Source organism: Cannabis sativa, chromosome 6 (genome assembly GCF_029168945.1).
Source record: "Cannabis sativa cultivar Pink pepper isolate KNU-18-1 chromosome 6, ASM2916894v1, whole genome shotgun sequence".
Lineage (NCBI taxonomy): Eukaryota > Viridiplantae > Streptophyta > Magnoliopsida > Rosales > Cannabaceae > Cannabis > Cannabis sativa.
Genome location: NC_083606.1, coordinates 70,280,185 through 70,293,523, shown reverse-complemented (window position 1 = coordinate 70,293,523; position 13,339 = coordinate 70,280,185). Strand labels below are relative to the sequence as shown.

The 13,339-nt window shown below is 32.2% G+C and overlaps 2 protein-coding genes across 2 annotated transcripts; one reads left to right on the top strand and one right to left on the bottom strand.

Moving 5' to 3' along the window:
• Window positions 1-3,122: 3,122 nt before the first annotated feature.
• LOC133039386 (uncharacterized mitochondrial protein AtMg00810-like) lies at window positions 3,123-8,904 on the top strand. The gene is made up of 2 exons (XM_061118272.1): window positions 3,123-4,060; window positions 8,658-8,904. The coding sequence occupies exons 1-2, from the start codon at window positions 3,123-3,125 to the stop codon at window positions 8,902-8,904; spliced, it is 1,185 nt and encodes a 394-aa protein (XP_060974255.1).
• On the bottom strand, window positions 7,843-12,517 carry LOC115724677 (S-adenosyl-L-methionine:benzoic acid/salicylic acid carboxyl methyltransferase 3-like). The gene is made up of 4 exons (XM_030654017.2): window positions 12,443-12,517; window positions 10,774-11,178; window positions 9,825-10,088; window positions 7,843-9,732 (listed from the first exon to the last, which is right to left on the bottom strand). Exons 1-4 carry the CDS (start codon window positions 12,515-12,517, stop codon window positions 9,373-9,375), a joined length of 1,104 nt encoding a protein of 367 aa, XP_030509877.2. The 3' UTR covers window positions 7,843-9,372.
• Between the last annotated feature and the right edge of the window lie 822 nt (window positions 12,518-13,339).

Here is a 13,339-nt window from a genome sequence, read left to right as displayed (position 1 = left end):
TTCTCCAACTCTTGAATGGTCTTGGACCTGATTTTGACCCAGTGGTTTCGGGCATCACTTCTCGCAGTGACAATCTTTCATTTGAGGAAGTTCAAGCCTTGTTACTTTCTCATGAAACAAGGTTAGAACATCATAGCACTTTCACAGATCTTTCACTCAAGATGCAGGCCAATTTGAGTGTAAACCAGTCAAGAAATGGTGGGAATCACAGTTCTGGTGCCTCTCCCTTTCGTCCTCACAACAATGAAACTGGTCGTTCTCAAGGGTGCTTCTATGGACGTGGAAATGGCTCCAAACTGTTGTGTCAAGTGTGCCTTCGCATTGGTCATACAGCGGCTGTTTGTCACTACCGCTTTGATAAGAATTTCATCACCCCTAAGTATGGTAGTTCCTCTTCTTCCCAAGCTTTTTTAACTGAAATTGACTCTACCTATGATCCACAGGCTTTAACCACAACTATGCTTCCTGACATGGGAGACGATGACCTTTGGTATGTGGATACTGGTGCCACTAATCATGTCAGCCATGGCAATGTTCATCTTGACACTGCTATTCCATACCAGGGCACTGAGACCCTAGCCGTGGGCAATGGTAAGCAATTACTCATATCCCATATTGGTCAGTTATCTATCCCCTCTAGTCCTTCCTCTTCCTTACATTTGCAAAATATTTTACATGTTCCTGCTATCAAGAAAAACCTAGTTAGTGTTTCTCAACTCACCACTGACAATGATGTCTTTCTTGAATTCCATAAATCTTGTTGTTTTGTTAAGGACAAGCTAACAGGGACAGTGCTTCTTAAAGGAAGGGCTAAAGATGGTTTATACCAACTTGGAGAGTCATCGAACTCGGCCATTCAATGTCATCTTGCTACAAGCTCTAGGGTAGATACCTCTTGTTGTACTTGTTCTTGTATGTGTCATTCAAATGTACTAAATAATTCTTGTAACTCTCAAGAAATTAATAAAAGTACAAAAGATATTTTTGATGTTTCTCCTCAAGTTTATTCTGCGTCCAAATTTAATGATGTTAATAGTTGGCATTTAAAATTAGGACATCCTGCTGATAATACCTTGGCCAAACTTTTACCTCACATTTCTCATACAGGGTCTATTAAAGCATTACAATTTTGCAATGCTTTTCATCAAGGCAAGAGCCATAAATTGCCTTTTTCTTTATCCACCAGTAGGGCCACCCAACCTCTAGCTCTTATACACACTGATTTGTGGGGTCCTTCCCATGTTGTGTCCAAAGATGGTTTCAAATACTATGTTCATTTTCTTGATGATTATAGTAGATACTGTTTGATTTTTCCCTTAACTCAAAAAAATCATGCCTTTGATGTCTTTATCAAGTTTAAAAGTCTTGTGGAAAAACAATTTAATCTACCTATTAAAAGTGTCCAAGCTGACTGGGGTGGTGAATATAGACCATTTGCTCGTTTCCTATCTGACCAAGGGATCCATTTTCAACATCCTTGTCCTAGAACAAGTGAACAAAATGGTCGTGCGGAGCGCAAACACAGACACATCACTGAAACTGGTCTCACATTATTAGCTCATGCTGGTTTGAGTATGGATTATTGGTGGTATGTCATGGCATGTGCTGTTTTCACCATCAATAGACTTCCCACACCAGTTATTGGTAATAGGAGTTCTTATGAGTGTCTCTTTGGTACTAAACCAGATTACAATATGATAAAGTCTTTTGGGTGTAGTTGCTTTCCCCACTTAAGACCATATAATACTCACAAACTTGATTTGAGGTCTCAGGAGTGCATATTCTTGGGCTATTCCTCTCACCATAAAGGGTATCTATGTGAACATCCAACTGGCAGGATATATATCTCACGAAATGTCACCTTCAATGAAGGCCATTTCCCTGCTTTGTCTCAGTCATCAAAAGCAACAACCACTCAGGTATGGTCCTTCACTCCACAACCTACTTTTACATTTCAAACAAATAATAATGCTACATATACTAATAATGGTGTTCTTCTTTCTCTCTCATCTTCTAACACCACGGCTAATGAGGGACAAGACCACACAATACACCAAGGACCACCTAATGTCACTATACCACCTGCCACTATACAAGGACCACCTAATGTACCTATACCACCTGCCACCATACCTCAAGGACCACATACTGTCACTCCCTTTAACTCACAACATGCCACGGCTATAAACACTTTCCCATGTCCTATAACACCTATTAACTCACAAAATGCCAACCTAGACACAACTTCCAATGATGTCCCTACATCCCATACCACTCACAATGTATTAAATAATACACAACCGGCCACTTTATCCTCTTTTCCTGCAGAAAGTACCATAAACCCAACAATACACTCCACTACTCCAACGGCTAGTATTAATCCCATACAGGACATAGTACTTCCATCACCCCTTTTACCTGATGTGCCACATAATGTACCAACACAAACCTCACTCACGGATAACCCCTCTCTAAGGACTCATCCTATGCAAACACGGTCTCTAAGTGGTATAAGGAAACCAAAAGCTTTTACTGCTACAAAATATCCTCTACCTGAGTCACTCATTCCTTCTGAGCCCAAAAACACCACAGCTGCTCTAAACAATCCAAGGTGGTTTAAAGCTATGAATCAAGAGTTTGATGCTCTAAAAAGGGCAGGTACACGGTCCTTGGTTCCTTATTCTCCACATATGACAGTGATTGGAAATAAATGGATTCACAAAGTGAAACTTGATGCCTATGGAAACCTTGATAGACTAAAATCAAGGCTTGTTGCTAAGGGGTATTTACAAACACCATGAATAGATTATGAGGACACATTCTCTCCTGTTGTCAAACCGGCCACAGTGAGAATTATCCTTACTCTAGCCGTGTCCCTTCATTGGCATGTCAAGCAAATGGATGTCTCCAATGCTTTTCTAAATGGTGAACTTCATGAAGTTGTCTACATGAGCCAACCTGAAGGCTTTGTTGATCCTACAAAACCCACTCATGTGTGTCAACTTCACAAGGCTCTCTCTATGGATTAAAGCAGGCACCTCGTGCATGGAATCAAACACTTCGAGATAAGCTTCTGGAATGGGGATTTAGTGCATCAAAATCGGACACTTCCTTGTTCACCTATGGCTCGGGTAACAACATTATCATTCTCCTTGTCTATGTTGATGATTTTTTTAATAACTGGTCCTAATGTTTCACTCATCTCCAAGCTGATTTCTGATCTCAACAAGTCCTTCTCTTTAAAGGACTTAGGACCGGTTCATTATTTCCTTGGTGTGGAGATTCATCGAGATCATTCAGGCATGTATTTGTCACAAACAAAGTATATCACTGATTTACTTGTTCGTCTCAACATGCAAGGATCCAAACCTTGCTCTAACCCTACAAGTTCATCTCTTAAGCTATCTCTTACTGAAGGAGAACCTATTGGTGATCATACACTTTATAGAAGTACATTGGGTGCCTTACAATACCTAACTCTCACAAGACCGGATGTAGCATTCATTATCAATAAACTTAGCCAGTTTATTCATGCTCCCACAACTCTACATTTGGAAGCCTGCAAGCAACTTATGCGGTATCTCAAAGGCACTATTCATCATGGTTTACATATCACACCAACCCCGTCTTTAACTTTAGAAGGTTATTCTGATGCCGATTGGGCATCATGTGTTGATGACAGACGTAGCACCGGGGGTTATGTGATGTTTTTTGGGGGTAATCTTGTGTCTTGGTCTGCCAAGAAACAACAAGTTGTGGCTCGGTCCAGTAGTGAGAGTGAGTTCAGGGCTTTAGCAAATGCAGCTGCTGAAATCAAGTGGTTGGTCTCACTTATTTCAGAGTTACACATTACTTCTCCTCATTGTCCAATTTTATGGGTGGACAACCAAAGTGCAGCTGCTATTGCTGCAAATCCAGTCTTCCATGCACGTTCAAAACATATTGAGATCGACTTACACTTTGTTAGAGACCTCATCCTCTCTAAACAAATCTCCGTTCGCTATGTACCAGCTATAGACCAAGTTGCAGATGCCTTAACAAAGCCCATGTCAACAGATCGGTTTCTCTATCTTCGGTCCAAACTCAAGATGTGTGACACTCCTTTTCGTTTGAGGGGGGATGTTAACCAATTAATAATCTCTTAACAGTTAGCTTTTCTGTTAATTAGTTTTGCTTATTTTTCGGATTAATTGGTTGTAAAGTGCTTTACTGTGTAACAATTTTTTACTCTGCTTTTGTACTGTTCTATTGGTCTATAAATAAAGAGTACACTGCCCTGTTTTGGGCAAGTCTTTCAGATATTTTTCGTGCCTTCGTGTCTCTCTTTTCAGCTCATAGCTTCTCCTCTCAGTTCTGGTTTTTACCTTCTTCATTGACAACTTTATTATTACTTAAATTTGAAATTGAAGACAACTCACCCATCACCCACGTGATTCCCATTCCCAAGCTTATAAATGTATTTTGTTTCTCTCTCTATCTCTTTTTGTGGGTTGATGTTTATAGAAAATTTTTTGAGATTGGTGTCAAGATAAAGACCATCAACCAAGAACTTTACATAAAACCCTTCTCTCCATTCTTCACTATTTCAAAAACTTACAAAGCTCATTCCTTTCATTCATTTTTTCACTTGAGTTTTGAGAGAGAAAATAAAGATATTTATAGAGAGAAATTTTTTGCGGGTGTGCTGAAAGAAATTACTTGAAACGATGATGGAGTGTGGAGGCTCTCTTGGTGAAGACAGCATATCTCAGTAAGAATATCTTCAAGAAGAACAATACAGAGGAAGAAGAAGAACACCAAACAACTCAAACTTTCTAAGTAAAAAAAAATCTCTTTTTTTCTCTATTTATTTTTTCTAAAACGACATAAATTTTATTGGGTTTTTGTTGTTTTTACTAATTATGTTTTCTTTTCTTTTTTGGGGTTATAGTTAGCTCTGGTTTTGTGAGTGGTGGTATTGTATCTTTTGAAAGCTCTTATGGCATATTTTGTTATTGTTTTTTATGCTTGTTTTTTATATTCTTTATTTTTTTTTTTGTGTTGTTTTAGTTTTGTTTTAGTAGTATTTTCTTATATTTTTTATAGGATTGGGAATCCAAGTACACCCGATCGGAATACTACCATTCCAGAGTTTTTTAATGCTTGTTTTTATGTTCTTTATTTTTTTTTTTGTGTTGTTTTAGTAGTGTTTTTTTTATGTTTTTTATAAGTACACCCGATCGGAATACTACCATTCCAGAGTTATAAACTCTGGTTATTACTCTGTTATTGAAGATATTAAAAAATTTCTTACTGAATCCCAATTAAATATGTTTTCAAAAACTGTATTGGAAGTTGTTTTTGATTGCGTAGAAGCTGTAAACTTTCTTCAGTGTTTCCTTGTCTTTGTATGCCTGACCTTTTTCAACTTCTGGTTGGTGTTTGTCTGTTATTAACTTCGCGTTGTTGATGTCGATTTCTGGATCTAGTTTTTTACTGTTGTTTTCAAATTTTTATTCTACCATTTTTTTAGCAACCAGCTTCGCATAGTCAACTATGTTGAATTTGTCGTTTTCAAATTCTCTTGTTTTTGACTCTCCTCCTACTTCTAATTGGTGTTCCAATGTGTATGAGTCTGTTGTTGGTGTGTTATTTTCAAGTGTTGTTGTGTTGTTTTCAAGCATTGTCACATTCTCTTGAAATAATTATGTTCTTTTTCCCATTGTCCATTGCTCTTTATGAGAACTAGTATAAATTCCATGTCCTGTTATTTTTCATAATATTTCATTTACGTGGTATTTTTTCCCATATTAAAACAACAGTAAAATTAAACTACAAAACAGTAATTTATTGTTGATTTAGTAATTTTTTCTCTTTGCCAGATTTTATGGTTTTTTTCTGGTGTTTCTATAATTCTGGTGTTGATTTGTTCGTCCCCAACCACGAAGGAGAGGTGCTGTTTGTGTTTTGTTACTATTTACAGTATAAAAGTAAATATATTGGGCTTGGGCAGTATAAAAGAAATAAAAATGGGCTTGGACAGTAAAAATATAAAGTTTGCCGTGTCCTAGTATTTTTGAAAATATTTGGTAAAAAAACAGTATTTTTGTAAGTTTCCCTATTATGGTATGAGATTGATTAAAATAGTTGAGAAGAATTACATATTTTTTTTTACAATTTACGTATATTATTGAAAATCTCCCAAAAATAATTTATGATAACAAATAATCATTAAAAAATAAAAACAAAAGATAATTATGGTAGCTCCCGTCAAAATTTGTGTATTATAATCATATATTTTACTTTTATTAATATAATTAGATAATTATTAAAAAAAATTATATTAAACAAGGACATATAGTGTGGTATGATAACATGAAAAATTGCTAATCAATTATTAAGTGTCATATATTTATATAGTAATTAGTATCTTAAGATGCTAAATAATAATAGTCTATTAATAATAATAAAACTAATTCACCAACAAAAAAAATTGTACAAAAAATTATAAATAAAAAAAACCAGAGAAATTGTTGTAAAAAAAAAAAAAATTTAAAGAAGCACCACAAAAGGTAACATCTAGTTATTGGTGCATTTCAATTTCTACAACCTTGGAAAAATCTAAGATTTCTTGATTGACATTACCAATAGGATAAACACTATTATTTGACTCTATTGGAGTTGAGTGCATTCTAAATAAATTATAATATACTACTGGTAGTATATTAAGATAGATAGAAGTCAATGAAAAATAGTAATGTATATCTTAATGTTTTCCTAATACTATATATTGCTATTCCTATTAGTATCTTTCAATACAATAAAAATAATAAAACTAAACTTATTAAGTTTTATTGTCCATTAATTTCAACATCTTATAGGATAAAAATAAAATTTTCCAATTCATCATTAATGTCCCCTATCTCTTATCCATGACGAAATTCTCACATTTATAATTTATACAATAAAGTTATATTATTTTATATATCTATTTATAGTCACTACTAAAAAACCTCAAATTCCCGTCGGTTTTACACTGTCAAGTAAAGAATGCCCGACACTCCATAAAACCGTCGCCTATACGAGCATCGCGAATACCAGGTAGAATAGACGACAATTAAAAACAGTCGGGAAAATAGTATGGGCTACAGTTTAAAACTATCGCCTATATTGAACACTATAGGCGACGGCCGCAGCCTATACTATAGGCCACAGTTTTAAACTGTCGCCTATAGTGGTATATCATTGATAACATTTCTTGGAAAATCTTTCATAATCTCAATTTTTTCTGTAATTGGATCAAACCAAGTTATCCCAAACTGGGAAGTAGTACTACCTCGTCGAGGAATTTGAAAAAATACTAGTTTCTCCCTATCTTTCAACATCAGCATTTGTTGTCCTTTGCGATAATTTGGCGGTAAAGGTCTCCAATTTAAGTCACCAAGTTTAAGAATTTCATACCCTTTTTCAGAACTTATGACAAATTTAACGTCAGCACCAGTGACCCGATCAAAATAGGGCTGAAATTGGATAATCTTTTTTGCCCGTGAGAGAGGAAGATGATCAAATATAATTTCATTGCTCTTTTGATTTCGATCACGGCAGTACGCCCCATCAAGATGCTCTATCTTTAAGGCATGTGGGTTCTCCAGGGAAGAGAATGTATATATAATTGTACCTTTCTTCTATATTTGATCAACAAAGTACATACATTGAATTACAAGAAATTGTATATAATAAGCAAAAAATGATGATTTCGATTAATAAAATATATAATATGATCATAATATAAGGAAAGTAACAAGAAGAGAAATATATATATGATGATACCTTTAGTTAGATTCTTTTAGACAATTTCTTGATCACTTGATGAGTGTGAGGAAGAAATTAAAAGAATATTATTGTGTATATAGCTCCAACTCCAACTTACTGAATTCAAATTTGCCCTAGCATCACGTACGTCGGTCTATAATCTGATCTACGTGTTTATTACAGTATTGTCTCAATATATAGTACTAATTAATTAATTATATCACCTATTTATAAATAAATCATTAATCCCTCTCATTTAATTTATTCTTATTATTGCCCAATATTTTTTTTTGACCAATAACAATACACCATTCGGATATATAATTCGGATTACTGTTTATACATAAGTACTATTATTACTCCTCTACTTGCTAAGCTAGCTTATAACTACAACTACAAGTATAAATTAAATATTTAATAGTTTTGGTTTATTCCTGTTGTTTAATTATAATTACATTATTATTCTTTTTTTTTTTTCACTAGAGAAGATGAATAATTGTGAAGTGAGCTTGTGTGAATAACAGAGGCTCAAGATTGATATTTATATATATGAGAAAGAGTACACTTGAGAAGTAACAGAAACGGTTACAAGTACAGCTGTTAACAACTAACATTTAACAGTAAATAACTAAACTAACTGTCCTGATACCCCCCTCAAGCTATATGTTTGGTGCTCACCAAATTTAGCTTGTTACATAGAAATTGAAACCTCGGAGATGACCGTGGTTTAGTAAAAAGGTCAGCTGTTTGATCTTGTGTGGGGATGTAACAAACTTCAATCGTCTTTTCTACTATTTGTTCTCGAATGTAATGCACATCAAGTTCTATGTGCTTTGTTCTAGTGTAACAAGTGGTGTCTTTTGAAGGTTGATGCCGAGTTCACCAAGAAGGGAACTTATCCACACTGTTTTAGTTGCAACAGAGGCTAGAGCTCGATATCCAGATTCAGTGCTGGATCAAGCTACAACTTTTTGTTTTCTTGAACTCCAGTCTATTAGGTTTCCACCAAGAAATAGACAGAATCCACTTGTGGATTTTCGATCATCAAGGCTAGATGCCCAATCGGTATCTGAATATGCTTCCAAATTGAGTAATGTGGATGGCTTGAAGTGAAGGCCTAGGTGAGTTGTGCCTTTGATATACCGAAACATTCTCTTGCAGGCATTCCAATGATGAATTGTTGGATTTTTCAGATACTGACTTAACTTGTTTACAGAATAGGCAAGATTAGGTCGGGTCATTGTGAGGTATTGTAATGCTCCTATGGTGTTGCGATATAATTCTGGCTTGTCAAAAGTGGGGCTGTCTTGAAGAGTAAGTTTGTTAGCTAGGATCATGAGGGTGTCACATTCTTTTGAGTCTTCAAACTAAGTCCTGGCTAAGAAATCTACAGCATATTTTAGTGGCAATTTTTTTGTAGTGTGTGTAATGAAAAAATTATAAGAATTAATTAATCAAAACCATGCAAAGAAAAATTTGCAATATATTATAACTACGAGTAATAATAAGTTCTTTTTCACAGAAAGAAGTACATGCATTCAACAATTTATTCAACTAACAAGTTGTTGATCAAAATGAGTACTAATTCTTTGTCAAGGAAATGACCAAGTTGACATACTTCCATTTTTCATTGGCCATAGACTCATTGACCTTATCAGCAAACCTATTAAACAATTCATCCATTATGGTTTCTCCAAATTGGGTCACCAAAATAGGCTCTGCAACAGCTCTTATGTAATCAGACACATATTTCCCACTGTTATGCTTATCATTATCAATATTATCACTAGTGATGAAGCCTGCATCCCAATCTATTTCGAAAGTATTAAGCTTTTGTAGAGACAAACTTCTTTCTTTCTCAATCACATCTTTCACTTCCTTTGCACTTGGAAAATATGCTGGCACGTTAAAATTCTCTACACATTTTGCTTCAATTATATTCTGAATTATTAATAAACAAAACACATTAATATAATTCAAATTAAATAAATAAAAATGTAATAAGAATTATTAATACATTTATATATATATACCTCTTTGACCATGTCATTCAGTGTTCTTCCCAGTATTTCATAAATATTGTTAGGAGAATCACTTTGAATGCTGCCAATGAATGTTAATATCATGATACCACCACTCACTATTTCTTGAGAACGATATCTTAAGAAATTTGTGAAATCCTTTTGAAATTGATCCAAATAAGATTTGAACACAATAGGAGGACTTGTATTCGTAATGTAAATATTTCCTTTGTTATGTGCTTCTCCACTTTCATCATTCACTAACTCTCTTGGAACCTTCATTATTTATTTGTAATATTAATTTATATATACAATTAATCGTTATAATATTGTATAAATACAATTGAACATTTAAATATTCAAAATTAATCATCCTCATCTCAAAATAATACCCAAATTAACTTTTCGATCAGTATAATAGAAAAGCAATTTTATTATATTTTTTTTTTTTTACTTTTAGTTACAACAAATTAAATTTGTTTATGACTCAAAGCAAAAAAAAAATTGTGACTAAATTAAATTAGTAATAACTTGTATTCTAAATACTACTTTTTAGTGATAATTAAGCTAGTAATTTTTTCTACCCTTAAAATTTTGATAGTAGTCACCAAAAATCTAATAAGTTGTGACTAAAAAATTATTCCTAAAATAGTAATTTTGGAAGTGAATTTTATAGAATTTATAGCATTTTCATAAAATTGAATGACTTATATATATACATATATAATAAAAATAAGAATAATGCTAGAGACACATAAATTACACACACTTTCTACACGCAATTAATATATTTTTACTCTTTTTTTCTAATTTATACCTGGATATGATCATAATCTATCAGTTTTAAATATGTGAATTTGAGATTAATTACACATGTAAATATAATCCTAAATTAACACTATAAATGGTGCATGGACACAAAATTTATACTTTTCATTCTTAATAACAAACTAATAATTACCTTAGACAACCAATGGAAACTGTAAGAAGAGTGAACAATATGCATGGAATTGTCTGGAAAAAGCCTTCCATAAAAACTCCCTGGCATAGCTGTGATGAAGCACGGTCCAAACTTGTCACCTTTGTCTTTCTTAAGCTTTTCATAAAAGCTCGATAAAGATCGGAAGACTGCATTGAAATCATTCCCAGGAAGATCGTTAAGGAAAACTTGAAAAGTTGGTGAGTTGATGTTAAAGGATTGGGAAGAGGCTTCAATGATGTCAAAAATGTTGGAGACCGCAGTGAGTGTGTTGGGGCCTGAGGAACAACCCAAGTCTGCTATTCGCAAACACTTTGGCAACATTTTATTACAATAAATTGTAATACTTTCATCTAGTATTGGCCTTGTAATTGATATCACCGCTCTCTATTGTTATATAAAAAAAAACAACACAATAAGAAATAAAAAACAAAAAGAAAAGAAAAAAAACAGTAATACTCAAAATGTTAGCTTAATCGAGCAAATACGCTAATAATTTGTAGGGGTCTAAATAAAAAAAAAAATACTTTAAAAAATATATTTTTTTAAATAATTTTTAAAAATACCATTTATTTTTATAGTAAGGATCCCAAAAATTTTTATTTTTGCTTATGGTCCATTAATTTCAACTCAAAGCCGGTTCTGCTTCATAAGAACTAAAATTCAATGTTTTCTTTAATAACATATATTGTTAAACCCTATAATTTGTACCCATAGCTTTAGCAAAAAGTACGTAGTAATTATTTTTATATTATATATACATACAGATATCATATATATACTAGGTGATTGTTACGTGCCAAGCCACGTAGTGTTAGTTTTATTTAATATTTTAGTTTTTTATTTTAATTAATAATTAAAATAGTATAATTATTTGAACGATTTGTTTTATAAAAATAAAATATGTGTCAGTATATTTAGTAAGTAAAACATAGTTGTGTTATAATAATGTATGTTATTAATAGTAAAATGTACATTAATCTTCTAATTGAAAAAAGTTCTATTATCTCATTTCATATCTAATAATAGCTACACAACTTTATATTTATAGACTTTCACATTCTTTGCAAATTACTAATAAGCACCAATAATATTTTCATATTCTAATATTTTTCAACCTTCTCCTCTTGGTGGTAAAATTAAAAATAAAACTAAAAATAAGCACAAACATATAAGGTAAATACTAATTACAGCCCATTTCATCTTTTTTTTAATTATTTTTTTAAGCCCAAGCCCAAAAATCTCTAAGCCAACACAATCAATCTTCTTTTATATTATCTTTTCTAGATATTTTATCTATATTTTTATTTTTTAAAAAATAAATAAAAAAATTATTAATATTCTCCCAAATAGGTTTGTTAGAGAGATATGTGGCTAAGATGATTTTTTTAATTTAAAAAGAGATTATTAATATTTAAAAGATTGTTTATTTAAAAGATTGTTTAATTTTTTGGTTTAATTATTGGGTTTATTTTTTAACGGAGATAAAACCTAATCGTTAAATTTAACAGAATATTCTTTTATTTTTAAGTATATTCTGTTAAACCAAGAATGTTAAATCAATAAATGCCGTTAGATAGACACTTTTAATATATAAAGATATATAAATATAAATATATGAAAAACAATGCACATGATATAGTAACAATACTTGAAGAGAGGAGTTTTTTGCATAGCTACTTTTGCCGACACCACCATTCATGTGGAGGACTTGTTCTACTTCCATTTTTACTAATGTTATTATAGATTTTGCTCAATATATTGATTATTGAGAATCTTAATTAAAATGATATATTACCATATAAGTGTTGGAGAGCTTACATTTATATAGTGCAACTTCACAGGGGTATATTTGACTTTTTTATTTGTATCTGTACTTTTTTATAGATATCTAAATAAATATAATATACATATGGATTCCTTACATATATTTGTTATAAAATCGATCGTGTGTGAAGTGATGAAGAAGGTCAAAGTTTTGGGCTGATAATAAATAATAATTACTGAATTATTAATTATTTATTTTATGTCAATTTAAACATATTTTCCTGATATTTTTTTTTTATTTAAGCGTTTATATATTACAACCATGTTTTAGCTGTACTCGAACTTAGGCCCTCCAACACTCACACCCACCTATGGCCACTTTGAGCTAGCCTCAAGTGATTTTTTTTTTTTCAGTACTTAGGTTATGGTAATATTAATTTATAAGCTCTCTGTATATAAGAGCATACGTCATTACGTGATCTCAATTATTCATATACTATTATATAATATATATTGAAAAATAGAGATGTGTACTTACTAACTATAGATAGTATCATTCAATCACTTTTAATTATTTTTGGAATCTAATTGCCTATATATTAAGAATTGGCTCAAAACTAAACAAATGTTATTTCTTTTCCATGTGTTATATGCTAGTATGTATATATACATACATGAGATATGGTTGTTACACACGAATGTGAACTGTGTTTTTAATAATTGTAATCGTGATTCATATAATTATCAAAAAAAAAAAAAAAAAAAAAAAATCGTGATTCAT

Bases quoted from the DNA above. Each gene is read 5' to 3' on its own strand.
- LOC133039386 (XM_061118272.1), top strand. From the start codon at position 3,123: ATGGCTCGGGTAACAACATTATCATTCTCCTTGTCTATGTTGATGATT. The intron at 4,061-8,657 runs GTTTCTCTATCT...TGTCTTTTGAAG, and splicing joins AAGCCCATGTCAACAGATCG to GTTGATGCCGAGTTCACCAA.
- LOC115724677 (XM_030654017.2), bottom strand. From the start codon at position 12,517: ATGGAAGTAGAACAAGTCCTCCACATGAATGGTGGTGTCGGCAAAAGT. The intron at 11,179-12,442 runs GTATTGTTACTA...ATATAACAATAG, and splicing joins CAAAAAACTCCTCTCTTCAA to AGAGCGGTGATATCAATTAC. The intron at 9,733-9,824 runs GTATATATATAT...TTAATAATTCAG, and splicing joins TGAATGACATGGTCAAAGAG to AATATAATTGAAGCAAAATG.